A 17,722-nucleotide genomic window follows, 5' to 3' on the forward strand; every position below is an offset into this window, starting at 1 on the left:
AGTGTACCTGCAGTGAGAGGTCAGTGAAATGAAGGGTAAAAGCTCAACTAAATCTGGCGCAGCAATCAATAAAACAAGGACGAGGCAAACAATCCGGAAAGTATAAGCTCCGTGTGCTTTGACACACAAACAACTTTACAGCAAAACATATCAGCTTTTTTAATTTTCCCTTAAAGAAGAATTAATCCTAGTTTAAAATCCTCAATAAATGTTATCCTAGAGAAAGAAAGATATGCATAATGGGAAGCAATTATTTTAATAACAGAAGGTATGCTCACCTTAACATATTGAGGCTAATACCCATGATGACATAAATGGAATGCCTGCTTATATTTAACACAGGGATACAGACAATGGAAGTCCAAAGCAAGAGCCTTAGAGTGGGGCTGATAAGGATCCCCAAAACAAAGCCATGTTGTCTTCCCGTCTTTTTTCAGAGAGCTGGGGGAGCATGGCCGTCCACACACACACATCATACCTCACAGCCTACAGTCTCCCTGGCAAACCAGCCCTAATGTTCATGGTATCCATGGAAACAAAACTGTTCTCACTTACAAATGAAGCTGATATCAGACAAGCACTTGGATGACCTTTGTTTTAGGTCAGAGAGTTCCCTCAATTGCAGCTAACATTGGAGAAGACTTGAATGTTTTGATACAGACTGAGAAGCATAAACAGACGCACACACACACACACACACACACACACACAGATGCAAAGCCAAGTGCTGACAGGTTTAAGTATGTGCTCTACCAGTATTTATTGACCCTGTCTAAGTTTGACTGGGTCAGTAAATGTCACGCTGAGTAAATGCAGAGCGGGCTGTGAGTTTATCAGAGCGATGGGGAGGACAAGCTTAAAGCAGGACGTTTTTTCCCTTTTCTGGAAGTATGATGTCAGTTTGGACGGCTGGTGGATGCAGAAGAAATCGGGAACCAACCAAACCAAAGCATTCCTGGTTTAAAGTAGGACCACAAAGTGAAGGAGACAGGACAGAAGAGCGGCAGAAAAGGACTATAATTTAAAAGAAACTGAGCAAAGGAACGTTATCATTTGAGGAAACCATCTCTGTCTCAAGAGCACAAACAAGGACCTTCTCCAAATCGGTATCTTAGCCCATGAGCCGGGCAGACGGAGGATGAAGCCTTGGTCCTGCGATTAAAGGGCAGGATTTCTCAACCTACCACCCCACATGTCATCTGTTGTCAGCCACACAATCAGACTTACTCAAGCAGCCAATGAGGTACACGCGTCACTGCCTTTCTAACTTCAGCTGAAAGGATCAAGACCACATCAGGGAAAGGAAAGGCCCCACCAACGCATGTTCCTGAGGTGGGCACCAAGTGGGTGTCATTTTCCTGAAGCCAGCTGATGAGGGGGGAGCCCGTCCACGTATGTCAATGCTGCTTGTTTTTCTTCTGTCTGGGAACGCTGCTGGCTGTCATTCTGCCATCCTCTGTACTGGTAATTAGGGCTGTGCGATTATGGCCAAAATCATAATCACGATTATTTTGGTCAATAATTGATATCACAATTATTAAAAACGATTATCCATTTACTTTGAAAACATCCATTTATTGAAAAAGAAAATGTGAACAATATGTTTTTAAGAGTTGATTATCCTGAACTTTAAGTATAATTCAACTGAAAAACCAATAAAAAAAATATATCGTTTTATTTCGATTACGTTGTTTTCGTAATCGTTGCAAGCCAAAATAGTAATTGAGATTAAAATACGATTAATTGCACAGCCCTACTGGTAATGTCAATGAAAGACGCTTTCAACAGGACAGACAGGAATTGAAGAGGTATAGAAAGAGTGATGGCTTTAAATCTGTTTCTGTACCACAAACCCAGTGAAAGCTGATCATCTTTTATCGAGATTAGGATCCATGTATTGACAACTCAGTGAGAGGACGATAAGAGGAAATGTGGCATTTTTACCTTCATGTTTACAAAATGTATCACTACTCATCCGCTCTGTCTATACGTCAATTTAGGAGCCCCTCTAATCCGAACTGGGGAAAACCTGTATGCGGTGACTTCAACGGTCTGAAAGAGAAACACGGGCCGCCCACATCTTCACTCGCGCTGCTCAGAAAGGTCATTCTAGGAAATCACATGCACACGGAGGCGTGCATACAAGAAGTTAAGTCGTGCACATAGAACAGGGTACAGTCACATGCACTGATATACATGCATAACACCCACACACACACACGCCCTGATCAAAACAGTGCTTCTCATCCTGTGCCTGGCAGTGTGTCAGCACAAAACAACTTGCTTTTTGTTTCAACATTCAACAATAACACCATCTGACTGGTACTGTCCGCGCTGATATTCAGAATGAATCCATTACATCAGTGAAAACACGTTTGGAAAGCACCCATCGTCTGTGTTGGCAAACAAGGTACGGCAATCATAAAAGAAAATGATACTTAAATGACAGCTAAACATTAGGCTTTAAAGAAATGTTATACATTAACTGTCGATTAAAGAACTTCATAACACCAAGGCGGTGTGAAATGATGCGTGTCCTTTTGCCAAATCTGGGACAGTATATTGTGAGTGCAGTGGCCCTCATTAATACAGAGTGCTGAATAAAATGTATGTATTACTCATTACACTCATTATGTTCCCTTAAAGTCCCTTAAAGTACACCTATCATGCTATTTTTAGGCAATAGCATAGGTCTCAGATATATGAAAATATATAAAAAACATGTCTCTGAAGTGTTTTGCTCAAAATACCAAACAGATCAACCATTCTAGCCATGCCTCATATCCCTCTATTTCACTTCCTGTTTCAAAAGTGCTGATTTTGGGTATAAAGCTTTAAAAAAAAAGAATTGATAAAAAACAAAAAAGGAGGGGGCTGAGCTCATGCGGGACCCGGCAGCTACCGTCTAAACTAAATACTGCCGTGGTGAAACGCCATATCATGGATTATCAAGGATTATGTCTGAAACAGTATGGAGCTCAAAGGCTTTCTCTCTTGCCGGTTATACCACAAGTATATATAGAGTTCCTTTTTATATCCAACTTCTTCACACACATGCTCTGTGCAGTACAGGTTAGCTCTGAGTGTTAGTGATGCTAATGTAAACATGCACCGACCATATTACGTCCAAAACAGTCGGGCATTGTTTCTGATAGCAACATTTCTGATAGGGCCGTGGGTGTAAAGCCAGCCTACATTTCCGATATTACGTCATATCGGACGCAAATCTAGATCAGCTCCGTTGTAGCCCCGTTTTTAGAGATTTGGGTACGGAGGAAAAGAGAGGGTTTTATTTTCTGACGCTGCGCGAGTTCCCTGACACACCGGGGACACATTTAAAAAAGACATAAAAAAGTGCATTTTGCATGATAGGTCCCCTTTAAGTTGGCCATCCCTTACTAAAACATTTTGTTTTACACAAACTGTTCGCGCGAAACATCATGTTTTACCGTTGTTAAATCCCTAAGGTGCTTTATTTAAAAACCATTCAACCGTTTGACCGGGTATGTCCTTATTTTTGGCTTCTAAGCATCTGCAGAGTTCCTAGATGGGCAAAGTCGTTTTTAGTGAGGGCTGGGTCAGCGGAGAACTGACATCAAGGGAGTTACCAATTATAGCTCCCTCTCCCACAGCGGCGGAGCCCACTAATACACATCCTGATTTCCATCATGGCAGAAGAGGCAGACGTCTCATTTCCACCCAGATCACTGAAGAACTCTCCTTGGAAAATAAGGAAATTAAATTCTTAAGTGCTTGTAGGATATCTCAGACCCCCCCCTCCCTGCAGATGTGACCCAATTTAGGGAGCTCCTCTCAGCTCAAAACGACACAAATCATCGCCTAGTTGCCCCTAGTGACACAGTAACTGGACGGGGTCACAAGATGAACACTTAGGTGGACTTAATAATATATACATGTGCTCCACAGTTTAGTGTGACACCGGATCTATTCTGTCTATATCTACTGAACCAGATGGAGACATCAGTGAATGTATCTATGGTGCCTATGATCTATGTATGAAGGAATATGCAATCTATTTCTGCAGCCACGTGTCTGTCCATAATGACATAATTTCATGTTGATGAAGTGGACGCACTAATCAAGGCAGATGAATGACACTTTAGTTTCTCTCTCCATCCGTTCTGTGTCTCCTCAAAATCTTTTAATTAGGCTTGATTAGCCTTAGTCTTCTTCCTCTCATCTACTCCATCTTTATTCCCGACTTTCTTTGAGTTTTCTAGCCAATCTAATCAGTTTAATACATCCACCTCCCCCCACCCCCCGTTCCTTTAAAACTGCCAAATGCGCCCTTCACCCCACCGAGGTCCCTGTAGGCTCCAATCAATCGACCCTTAGCCAAAACCAATGAGAGCACAAGCTGTAACAAGAAACAGTCCACTTCATGATGAGGTTTAATGCGTTCAGCACAAAACACGCGGACACAAACAATCGATAATGTGAGCTGGGATAGGCACAAACACACGGGTAAACCGGGGTCTAAAAAACCTTTCTGATCTTTTCTGCTGTTTGAACAACAAAGGCCGATTCAGAACGTCTCATCCGCTGATCTCTGATCCGAGACTGAATCTCATTACTACAGTAAACCCCAAGGGGACTGTCCCTCATATATATTTGAAACCACACACACAGACGCAGACACACAAATACACCTTCATCTTCTGAACCAGACAGCTTGCAACAAAGCCTTGCATGGGCTGTGAAGGAATGCCAGTCCTGAATATGGGCACCGGCCCGATAGAACTTGTTCACCTCTGACCTTCAGATCCCTTTCTACCAAACTGGACCACCAGGTATGGATCAGAAAGCCACAAAGCATCCAACCTGACCTGGTGTGAGGGTAGGAGGATGTGAGGAGAGACTGAGAGAGGGGAGATACCAGGAGAACAAGTCCAGTGTTTGGCCTGGGAGGCGTGGGACGGCAAGTGGCAGGAGAACACATAGATAGTGGGAAGAGATGTGGGACGATCACAGATTTCCCTTTGTGTCTGAAAGTGGCCTCTGATGGAATTCCTCAACAAGGCCCTGGCAGGGGACTGGTGGCTGAAGCATCCTTGGCTTTAAATGTTGCCCTGACATTTATTTATTGTTCATCCCAGCTTTCTTTTGTGGCACTGAGAACATTAGTTAAGTGAATTCACCGTCTGACATGTGGTCATAAATACCTTGCCTCTTATGTTACATTTATTGTTGGAAAATCGAACCATCAACAGCAATACAAACAGCGATCCTCAACCCTACTGACCACACTGCTCAGTCATTGGCTGCATCAGCTCTCATTCATCTTAAGTGTCATTGAGTGGAGTTCAATCCACTAAGCTTAACCACAACACAACAAACCAGGGTGGAGAATGACAGGACAGCAGACAAAAAGTCCAACCCCTAGCACTTTAAATGATTCATCCTAGCTGCTTTTTATGTGGACAGCACACTATAACCCCAACTTCACTGATTTAATCAAAGCATGGCTGTGGTTGGACAGAATCAATGAAAACTGACCAAAGTCTAAAATTGACATCAAAGGACCAGAAATAACAGGCTCTACAAACAGAGTGGAAGAAAATACAAGAACAACTTAAAAAACACATGACGGCAAACAAATGTAAGTGCTAACCTGTAAGAGAGTCCTCCAAAGAGCAAATTATGTGTCTTTCCAGAGAGCTCTTCTTCCTTCTCTATCACCTTATCTCTGTTCCTTGATATAAAAAAAGTCCTCTTTTCTGTCAGCTCCTGTGGCGTAACGCAGGCGGGCCAGAAGTCCACATGACAGGCGGCGGAGAGAAGGAGCCTGCTCCTCCAGTCACAGAGAGACACTGCCGGCTTTCCTCAACTGTACCGCTCTGCTATCAGCTCCCAGCATGCTCTCAGCACACTGACACAGTCCATTTAGGAAGTCTTACTCACTGCCTCCCTTTCTCTTTTTTGCTGTCACTACCATAGAGGCTCCACCCAGTGGTCATTCCCTTCCCTGCCTCCTGCTCACAGGGCAATATAAAGAAAGTCTATATCCTATTGCCCACGTGTCTTTAAATACAGAGAGCTGTTTTATTCAAGGTTCAAGGTTCTTTATTGTCAAACTGACATAACTACAGAGTAATTATGTCGTTGAAAATCTTATGTCACAGGCTTCTCCAACAATGCAACATAATAATACAGATAGTAAAAGTAATACAAAAGAAAAATAGCTCTAAAATAAAGTGAGCATGTGGAATAGTGCAGTACGAGTCTATATACAAGTTATTGGAATGATATATATTAGATAGTAGATATATATTACTAAGTAGAAGATGAATGTTTTGAAATTGTTTCAGCAGTTAATCAGATGTGTGATTAATCAGGATTGTCACATTGTGGTGTTGTGGACTATTTGAAACATTTTGGGAGAAATCTGTCTTAGTTGGTGATCTGTATTAGAATTGATAACACCACTTCCTTGGTACGATACTGATGGTTGACACCCAGTCCTAATAAAATAATTACAATACACAAATGTTAAACATTCACAAACAGTGTTTTAGAAGGGAACATAAGATATGACCATAGACTGTATTTATAAAAAGGGATATGACTCATAGTGGGTATTGTCCACAGTAATAAACTGTTACATGTCTAATGTGTGTGATATGTCATGTAAAGCACTCTAATAAAAATGTAATGAATTCATATTATTAAACATTATAGTTAGCAGCAAAAAAATAAATAAATAAATAAGGTCTGCCCCCAAACAGGGCACATTTCCAAGAAAAAAGTTTAGTAAAAAGTCACATTTCTACCAAAGACTATACATCGTTTTCAGTAACTTCAGATTCAACATGTCAAGAAAAACCAAGAAAGAAAAATGTACTGAACCAGACGGGGAGCAGTATTTTTAGGAAGTCTATCTTTTTCTCCAGACACATCCGGTCACCACAGTGAGGTAGTTATGAGCTGTTGGTATGAGTCAGCACTTTTGAGCCAGGTCTTCTCTCCCGATGAGTCATGCCCTCATCATGACCTCCAAACCCCAGTTTAACAATAGAGTCTGTCCTGAAGATCACTTTTTATTTGTGTTAAAAAATCTGAATCTGTAAAGTAAAAATTAACTTAAACTATCAGATAAATGTAGTGAAATAAAAAGAAACGATATTGGCTTGAAGTGAGGTAAAACAATAAAGTAGCATATCATTAAAATACTCAATACCTCAAAATTGTACTTTAGTGCAATACTTGAGTAAATGTACTTTAGTAAATCCCACCACCGGCATTATCCCAAATGATTCATGCCCAAAGATTGCACAGCATTCCTCCTCGTCGTGTTGGTACAGCATGAGTGTTGACTTGCCCCGGGAGCGTCTGCATCACAGAGCAGATGTGAGCGCTTCCCTCACGTCTGCATATCTTTGAGAGTCAACCTGGAGCCCTCTGCAGGCCCAGTGACACAGCTGCTCTCACTGCTGTCAGTACGGGACCCATGTGTTGTAGGGTACAGCCGGCTCTGACATGGAGTGGTGATTTATATCCTGGATTACACGACTAAACAGATCATATTGAAATGCCAGAAGGAATAACATGTTCACTTGATCATGCTATGACTATCAGTATCGTTATTCAAATCTGAATAAAATAAACCTGCAGATCAAGGTTTGGATTGTTTATTTCTAGTCTTTTAATTTCTCTAATGTACAATGCCTTGTCTTTTTATGCTGCTACAACACAAAAAACTCCCAAATTTGGATCAATAAAGTACTTCTTATCTTATGATCAGGCACTTTGTCTTTGAGTTACCTCGAAACTACAAAGTAAAGTAGATATGTAAGCAAGAAAATAAATAAACACCTTAAGAGCCCATATTCACTCCATTAGTTGGTTCATTACTGTTTAAAAAGAAAAGACCCATTAGAGGTTGCCGTATGAACATGAGTTGTGACGAGCCTGTAGATTTACCCCGAGGTTGGGAGCCACTGCACTGCCCAGTTAAAACCGCCCCTAGCCTCGTCTCTTCCACAAAAAACAACCTGTAATTGTTGTATTGTGCACGAGTGGGGTCAGGTGTATGCCTCGCTATCGAGTAACGGAATTCAAATGAATGTTGATCCCCCTAAAGGACCTTAATATCCCAGAAACAGCTCAGTCTGCTGGCTGTGTTAAAGCTTCAGTGAAGGAATGCTGGGAGCAGAGGATGTGGCTGGGTGGAGGCTGGAGAACGTATGGCGAGGTCTGCCACCACACACAGCTTCAGTGTAAAGCAAACATACAGACGAGTCCGCAGCATACACATCCTGCAGCTTCACGCACACAAACACACACAATCCATCACTATGAACACAATAGATCAGCTTTCTTAAATAATCTCCATTCTGATTTATTGGCATTTATCAACATTAAATGTTTGGTTAGGCCAATGTGGAGGCTTCTCAATGTTTTTCCTCAAAAGCGGAAGTGCTATTTCTACCCACAATGCATGCCTTTGTCCTCCAATGCTGCTGGCCTTGATTCTTATCGGGGCTGAACTACTATCAACATCCTCTCTTGCCAGTAAAACACACACATCCAGAAAACACATGATGGGAAAGCTGGAAGAGCCAGCCGTGTTTTCCTCTCTTCTTATTTCTGTCCCTGCGTGGCTTTTTCTGTCATAAGGCAGTGTAAATGTAAGCCCACACACAACCTGTGGGATTTCATTTCCTGACGAGCATATTCGCAACCTCTCTGCTTCCTGTTTGTTAGCTGTTCTCAACGTTCAGGGGAGGAGTGAAAGCTGAGGCTAAACCCACACATCCTGTGGAAAATGTAACAAAATAGCCATCCTGCAATACTTGAATTCACCCGCTCTATCACAACATGGTGGCATGAGAGTTCAAATGGGATCTGAACAGTGCACAAATAACAACATGACCTACTCAACTCCGCATGCATTGTTGTTTGCCTCTTTGTCTAAAGTTATAATGGTGCAAGATCTTTCTCAATGCATTTTGAAAAAAAGGATTAAACACACAAAACATATAGTATATATCCTCAATCATTTGTAAATTAACAAAAGATGTGATAAGCAATTCTAAAAGAACATCGGGAAATGCTTGCAGTTTTTATTCTTTCCTGCAGCTCAGACAAATCATACACAAATATTGCTGAGCAGACTACGCCAGCACAACCAGACTGTGACCAGGCCCTGAATGCACCACAGCTGTGATTGGTAGTCAAATCAGCACAGTCTATTAAAATGCGGTGTCTATGGAGTTGCTGCCAAGCGCCATTTTACATTTATATGCCCCGTCAACGGGACTGATCATTGAGGCCTGTATATAGAAAATGAATGCAGGCATGTCTCTACCTGCTGCAAACCAACTTCATCAGCTCAGGAGAAAAGACAAAAAAATGCACTGCAGGCTAAAATGTGCGAGACAGGAGGGAAACATTAAAGTGAAAACAGTTCTGGTGAAATGTGAGAAAAATTAGTATATTATTATAAAATAAATTAAGCCTGGATGCAGCGGGGCTGGCACACACTTCAGACAGCGTCCCCTCACACATTTAAAAGTTGAGGATTGTTTGATATATTTGTGGAACACAGAGGATATGGCTTTCTCACAGACCGGTTTAAAGACAAGTTTATGAAAACAAATACAGCCACCAAATAACTGTCAACCGTGTTTATAGCAAATTTCAGAGAATCAAGTTTCCCACGCAAGTCCTGCTGTTATCCTGACAGGCAGCACCATTTGAGAGAGCAGTAACTTCAGAGAATACATTGATTCAATGTTTAAGTTTATAATGTGTCAGAAAATAAAGAAACACACACACAAGCTTCCAGATCCCAAGGGGACATGGTCAAATAGATTTCCTTTTTACAACTTGCTTGATCTAGCAATCCCTTAGAATGTGTTCTTAATAAATGTCTTAAACAACTAATACAAGTACAGAGAATAAGGAAATTCATTGTCTTTCTTTTAATCAATGAAGTTTAGAATAAGATAGTGTGTGGCTAAGATCTTTTTTAATTTGATGTAAAAAATGACAACTTTTTCCAAATTAACTTTTTTTTTAATTATTTTAAATTATTTTAGATGTTTTGCTTTTGGTCTGGTTTTTTAATTGCCCTTTGCTTTCTTAAACAAGCTATGAAAGGCCATTCATATATTTGTTCCCATGTTGAACTCTGTGATTAATTAATACATCTAATGAATTTTTAATGCATATAGAACAATAAAAAGACAATGAAAATACTTATTGATCCCCATCCCACATATAACCAAACATTACTGTGGCAGGTTGCTGTGGTTTAAAAACTGAGCTATTATTTTTTTGCCTCTTTAATTGACTGGTGGCACTGCCCTAAATATTTCAGCAATGAAGCGTACTATGTTCTGCTGAGACACCAACCATGAGACTAACAACAACACCTCACTGCACCATAGTAAACACATTTGTCCAATTACATTATAGCTGTAATTGTGCACTGGCCTGAGAGGTAAGGAGGTCCACTCGAAGCTGGAAAGAAGGCTAAAATATGATTATGGGGAGAGGATGGCGATTATCAAACCACCGGGGCATTAGTGCCAGGCAGGGCATTGTTCTGGCGGGCCCCATTAGATCTCTCAGCACCACTCATTAGGGAACCATTAGTGACAACTACTCCAACTTCCCAGACCACCCACCCCTAAGTGGCAGAGACAAATGGACTCGAAGAGAATCGACTGTTCCCCTGTCTCATCCCTGAAAACAGAAGCAAAGAGTGTGGAAGTTCTGCCTCTCCATCAGCAGAACAAAAGAGCAGCAGCATATAACAGGATCAGTCGCTCAGATGTTCACTGTTCTCTAACACGATTAATACGGGCGGGGGTGCTAATTAATTCTGGCAGGCCAACCACAGAGATGAAGGCATCAGGCTCAGCAACAAAGGGTTTGTGTCTGACTTAAAGGGCTGCTCACTCCTTTATTTCTATATAGTACTGGCATTATAACTATGCTTTTTATTACGTTTAAACATCTGTTGGAATGGGGATGTGAGGATAACATAACTATTTGAACTAGGATAATGTTAAAGATGAAATTAAATGTTTTGAATGTCAGTGATTTGCTGCCATAGGAAGTTCTCACACCTGTTGCTGCTTACAGACCAGCAGTCACTTAAAAATGTGTTGTGCATTGGGGGCCAAAAGATTACATGTGTTACTGAAGTGTTTATACATGTGGTTAAAAAATAACACCCACAGTGTACATATTAAAACCTACAATATATATTTCTTACTGTATCTTTAACAAACAGACTGTGGCAATGTATTAATAGCAATTTACAAACTTATAATGGCAATGCTAACATACAGGAGCGTTTTTTGTGTTTTATGATGTTTTTGTGAATTTGTTTTAATAGCATTTTGCATACAGACACTATAACTGACTGTGAATTATATAATATTATATAATTTGTGTTTTTATAGATGTTGCCCACGTTTAGAAACCCACAACACAATGCACATAGTTGACTGAGTCAATACAATAGTGTGGGAATGGAGCAGTAAACACTGTCAACAAGGCCAAACGATCCAGCACCCACTTCACACATTTGGTTCCTGAGGTTTACCTTAAATATTTCACCCGTAAACAAAGCTTAAACTTCGCATAAACATATCCTGTATCTAAACACATCATGTAAAGACATTTCAACGACATTCAGACGATACATATGTATTTCCTGGCTTCTTCACTCACCTACGCCGTCTTCCGATTTTAACACCATGCTGTCTCCGTGCAGGTCCGAGTTGAAAAAGTTACAAGTGGTTTCCGAGCGACAAAACTTTGACCGGTTACCAGTATCGGTAAATATATTGACCTGTTTTATAAGTTTTTCTGCCGAGTTAACAAACACACTTGGGAATGGTTTCTTCGGTAAGTGAAGGGTGGCTCTGTCGACAGCTCAAGGGAGTGGTTAGAAGAGACGAAGGAGGACTTTAACCAGCCAATCTGTCCTGCGCGCGATTCTCTGTCAAGGCACGCGGCTGGACAAAAACGATGAGCTTCCGGTTGTGACTTTCACAATAAAATCCGCACAAACATTTACCAAACGGGTTTATCATGGCTGAAACAAGGATGGTTGAAAAGAAGGGGGGATTTGAATTGCTATTGAATATTGTCAATTTGTATTTGATTGGGCCTACAAGATAAATAGCTAGATAACAAATTAGCATCAAAAGTAGGAAGCACAAATAGTCTAATTATTATAAGTTCTCAAGTAGTAGCTAGCAGTTATATTAATAATTAAAGAAAATATATTTAGCGTAAGATATCTATTTAAGAAACGCGTTGGAGATAGGACAATTTGAATTGTATCACTGTGAGTGGTATGAGTTTAACAACTTCACTGTGTGAAATACAATATATTAATCAATTAAGGATCCAATTACAACCCTAACATTTCAATACGTTTAGAAAAATATTATAGCAAATTTCAGCAGATTTGGAAAATACAAAAATAAACCTAGTGATTAACAAGTATAGTTCTTTACTTTAAGTCTATGATTAATTGAGGCTTTAATCTGTAGGAGCTGCTCCCTATCCGGTAACAGCTTCCCGTCACAGCTGACGTAAAAGCCGTAGTCTGAAGGTGCAGCAAATGGGCCAGATGACGAGTCTGCTGTTGCCTTACACACACACACACACACACACACACACACACACACACACACACACACACACACACACACACACACACACACACACACACACACACACACACACACACACACACACACACACACACACACACACACACACACACACACACACACACACACACACACTGCTGTTGGGACAGGGTTGAGTGGGGGCAGGGAGAGAAAAGTGATTGACACACACAGGCACTGCAGTTCACTGGTGCTGTTCTTGCGAATTGTGAATTCACCGCATCCGCTGAGAGCAGACGTGTTTGCAGTCAGACTTTTATCTCTTCAGAAAATAGCAACAACACTGGTCTGTGGGCTGTGGCGAACACATAGCCTCATACTTACAAGCACTTTCAAACACCTGTTGGATGTTCAAGTGAAATCACAGTGGGCTATATTCCCATAAGTCTGATAGAAGCTATACTTCTTTGATAGTTTTACACACTTAATAGCCTATTTTGTATAAGTGGTATTAGTCGCTATTTATTCAGCAACTTAAATCGTTTGTTTGCTTTTGTTCTGCTACTGACACTTGCCTATATGCTTTCTTAAAAAAGCTATGATTGGCCATTCATATTTAATTAATATAACCAAAACAAGCTACAATTTGAAATACTACAGCTCTTCTTTTCATTAGGGATGTTTCAGTATGTTTAGGTAAATAGTTGCTTGACATTAACCATTCGTTATTGCACAACTCAAAATGGTGAATCACAGCGACAAGACTACAACCACTTAGCAAACACACTGATGTGTCTCCAATGGTAAAACTGGTTCTACCAAATCCTGGTGAGACTGTCAGGATTCACCTTGACAGGTTTGCGCATCTGCACAAAAACAGTCTCATCTTTTTACTTTCAAGTTTATCCTGCTCCATCAACACAGTAAACTAACCTGCTGACTGTGATAAGGTGCATCTGATGGTTGCTCTGGCAGGGAGATATTTCATGGATTATTTTTAAGGGAAAACTGTTAGGACAGACATTACATGTTACTTGTTAGACGCTTTTATCCAAAGCGACTTACATACTCAATACTGTGGGCAATCCCCACAGGAGCAATTTGAGGTGAAGTGTCTTGCCCAGGGACACAACGACATGCTGACTGCAGTGGGACTCAAACTTGCTATCCTCTGATTCGAAGATCAGCGCATTAACCCACTGCACCACACGCCTCCCAGACAGGAAAGCTACGGAGTTTCTCATTTTTATGTTCAAAGAGTCTAAATCAGCCTGCTGTTTGTATAACACCTGCTGGACTGTGCTGCTGTCAGATAGGAGAGAGCCTGTCGCTGCCTGTCGATGAACACAGGAGCGCCAAGAGGAATGCTGCGCTCACAGAGAGGAGAGAACACCTCCTCCCTGTTTTTCTTCTACCTCTCCAATCCTGTTTCACTAGGAGAAAAAATGTGTCTAAATAATACCTGTTGGGGAAATATTTTCCCAGGCCCACACCTTTGACCCAGTTTGCCTGCAACCATGGCCTGCTGTGCTCTCAGTGTGTTGTCTCCCTGTTCCTGCCTGTTGGCGTCAGCTGATAGAGGTTTTATGGTTTTATCTTGTTATGCAAAATGTTGATTATTCTCTCAGAACTAGCTAAATACATGGGTCTGGGGTAGAGATCAGATCAGAATTGGTTTGGCAACCGCCAACTCGTGGCACAGCACATGTCTTGTGAATTCTCCGGCCGAAGCTCCAAATAAACCATCAGTGTTTTCCATCAAAGTTCCTGCTCTCCCCGTGTCTCTCTGAGTCCTGTCTCCATTGCTTCAGAAGTTTCCATCACAATACCTAAAGCATAAAATCCTACCCCACTCCTGAAAGGCCTTCGTCTGCATGGCTATACTTCATTTGAGAGGCTTCAAGCTGTGGCCTATGAATGCCTCAGTTGTGCTGCCAAAACTCAACAACTGACAATGTAGTTCGTGAAGTGAACCCTGTTCACACAAAGTTTCTATTCATTGTTAGAAAGTTCATCCATTCCCCAGAGCACTGCTGCTATCCTGAAGAACCCAGTACCAGTGAAACCAGAGCGCCGTTTGACCTTCAAATAAAGAGATCCTCAGTTGATATCAACACATTGTTGTCTGCAACTTCCTGACAGAACTGACCCTTGAATAAATGTGAAGTTCAATATGCAAGCGTCAAAGCAGCGTCATACTAGATGCTGAAATGTAAAAGAGGGTTTTGTTTTTGTATGTTTGAGACATTTCCTGAAAGAACAATGTTTTTTATTTCATCACTCTTCTCTGTTGTTCACAAGGTTTTGTTAACAATTTTAAGGCCAATTTAGCTTGAAAAAAAAACAGGAATGCCTGACAATTTAAGGTAATACAATAAAAGAACAACTTAGAGATACAAAAATATGCATCAACACTTTTTTGAAACAATTTCAACATACATTAATAGACTGAAAAATACTGGCAGGCGATACTATTTTGTTTCCATTATTTGTAATATTGGTCCTTAAGCACATCTGCTGCTCCGTCTGCAACATAGGAAAGATAGAATCAGTTATTCGGACAGAGCTTCTTTTGACAACTTTCCAGCAGCTGAATCTGCATTAGCTGAAAGTAGCTCAATAACATCCCTGAACATTTTGAACACACAAAAGCCTTGTTATGAAATAGCTGATCTTGGCATACTTTGTTAAGCCCTTGGATTACAGTGTGGTTGCATGTGACAGAGCCGATTTTCGAGAGCAATCCTGGCTCTCGAGTTTAAAAATGTGCCCCCCAGCTTCTTGTGAAAACTGGCTGACCAACTAATCAGCTGTATGGACATTGCACAAGCCATGTTGCCCCATATTGTTTCCCACAGAAAGTTTCCACAACTGGTTAGGCAGAAAAAACCCTGTCTTCAAATTCTGAAATGTGCTAGGATAGAGTCAACACTTTACTATACCAGCATTTTGGGAACTTGGGGGAAAATATTGTAAAAAGATTATGCAGAGGCCGAGATATCATGGTTTTTAGCACTTTATATGAGCCAACCTCCACTGGATCCTACTCTTCCCAAAATACAACTTGATAGTCTTTATATTAGTTTTTAGTAAATGTCAATTTCTTTCAAACTCAAGACCCCCGTTTTTAAAGCCGGCTTTCTAAAATGTGCATACAGAGAACACATTTCAACTAAATTGATCTTGATGTATATACAACCAATGGGAGTCTTGCCTGAAGGGTTAGCTTCTGTTTCCGGCTGTGTGTGCCCGGGGCAATGTAGTGGTCTACTCTCTAATCATCATGGCTATAACTGTAACTGTACCACAGGGTTGTTCCTGAAACCACAAGGCTCTATTATTAGCCATATCACCATAACAACACAACTTAAGCTACAATAGCAAATATTGGTGTTTAAATAACCTGAATTAGGTTGGAAAAGTGAGAAAATTATTTTTTACAATCAGAAGAGATGCCAAGAATGACCCCTGCTGATCATCTGGAGTAATTACAGCTCACACTGGACACATATCACTAAAACTATAGCTAAATTGTGAAATATAAGGGCAATTATTTGGGAAAGCCTACACACATGCAAAATGTATTAATATATAGTGTACTTATGTATTATACTTACAAACAAAATTAGTTTCCAGAGTGTAGTTTGTGTAACCTTGAAAGAAGGAAACACCAGACATGAAAGATTCCTCTGTTACTACGATTTCTACATGCATGGCAGGCATTCTTTGGCATTAGCTGCATCTGGAGTTTTGATGTGCCATGCAACATGACTCATTGCACAAGCTGATCCTGAAACCACTTTCATTTTACAGGTGCAGTCGGAGGTAAATCCATCCTGTAATTTTCCGAGGGAGGGAGTGGGCAGACCTGAGCCATTAATGATTGACTTGAGTCATAATAAGGAAATAGCTCACCTTTCTGATGTGGTACTGAGAGAAAGATAAATCTGTGGGCAGCCATCACTTTGTATTACATGCATAAAGCTCTATTACAGTATACAACATGAACTTAACGTTTCCTTAACAGCAAGATTGTATACTTTCTAAGGTGTTTCCTTTGAAGCAGCCTACAGTATAACTCACATACTCTTACATTAGATATACATACATAAATACTGCTGTCGGAAGATGGGACTTTGCAAATCATTTTAGAAAGAGAGTGTGAAATTCAGAGAGCTCTTGCTGAAGTTGGACAGCCTGTCTAGAAGTCACTCTTCCTCGGGCTAGACACAAAGCATTCTGCACTACATACATTTCTGCAGTTGACATCACCCCAACAAGCCTTGGTAGACTGCAGGCTGACAAAGCATTTGTTCATCTGTGATACATTATGCATACATGTCAGGGAATGACACAATGAAGCCCCTTCTGTTCCTAGATGGATTGTGTCCACAGGCATGAAAGCTTGATGAGTTAGAGGACAGCGTCGATATACGTACATCAGCAGTGCAACAATAAGAGATACAGTATGCCATACATGTCAGAGAAAAAGTATAAAACACAATAAAAACATTATTTTCTATCACAAACGCCTCTTAATTTCACTGCGTTTCCTCAAGATAAAAACCAAGAACTCAGAGAAAACAATTCCTCCCAAGCAATCAGAGGGACTTTAGTTGGCTTACTGAGCTGTATGGATTTCATTCGCCTTTGTTTTGATTCCCACACACGCCTCTCTGAAGCTCTGGCAGGGACTGTTCTCTTCAGAATCCAAAACATATCAAACTGTGTGTTACCAGTAGAAAAACGTATCTTTTAAGACATCATTATAATCGTCTTTCATGTAAATATTCATTGTTCATTACTTTTTCACCATACAAAGTTGAGATTCCAAAAAGACTATCACCCAATAACCAAAACAAATGTAATATCAAGCTTAAAAAAGGAGGCCCACGATCTCGAGGATCCCACACAGAGGTTGTTTGCTATCATAGCATCACCCTCCTCCTTAACAACAAGCTGATTTGGCAAATATTCTGAACACTCTTTCACTGACGGGCTTGTTGGTGCTCCCAAATAAATCACTTTTTCCTGAACTGCCGCTGGAGCCCACATGGACTAATTTCCATAAATGAAAATCATGGCAAACCCCAGGCCTAAGAGAG

The 17,722-nt window shown here is 40.7% G+C and overlaps 1 protein-coding gene and 1 long non-coding RNA gene across 7 annotated transcripts in view; one reads left to right on the plus strand and one right to left on the minus strand.

Annotated features, from left to right (window-relative positions):
* Positions 1-17,722, minus strand: part of cyth1a (cytohesin 1a) — a 40,544-nt gene that overhangs the window by 14,138 nt on the left and 8,684 nt on the right. The window contains exon 1 of one of the 6 annotated variants that reach the window (XM_034142547.1): positions 11,707-11,924. The exons of 4 other annotated variants lie outside the window; for them this stretch is intronic. In XM_034142547.1, the coding sequence (XP_033998438.1) occupies positions 11,707-11,734 (28 nt within the window). In that variant the 5' untranslated portion in view covers positions 11,735-11,924. Of the gene's footprint in view, positions 1-5,632; positions 5,753-11,706; positions 11,925-17,722 lie in introns of those variants that run through there. One more of the 6 variants, XM_034142549.1, reaches the window with a different exon arrangement.
* On the plus strand, positions 786-5,822 carry LOC117492349. Its single transcript, XR_004556846.1, has 3 exons — positions 786-1,392; positions 2,001-2,103; positions 5,746-5,822. It is a non-coding gene; the product is annotated as an uncharacterized LOC117492349 (long non-coding RNA).

The sequence above is a fragment of the Trematomus bernacchii genome, unplaced genomic scaffold (assembly GCF_902827165.1).
Source record: "Trematomus bernacchii unplaced genomic scaffold, fTreBer1.1, whole genome shotgun sequence".
Lineage (NCBI taxonomy): Eukaryota > Metazoa > Chordata > Actinopteri > Perciformes > Nototheniidae > Trematomus > Trematomus bernacchii.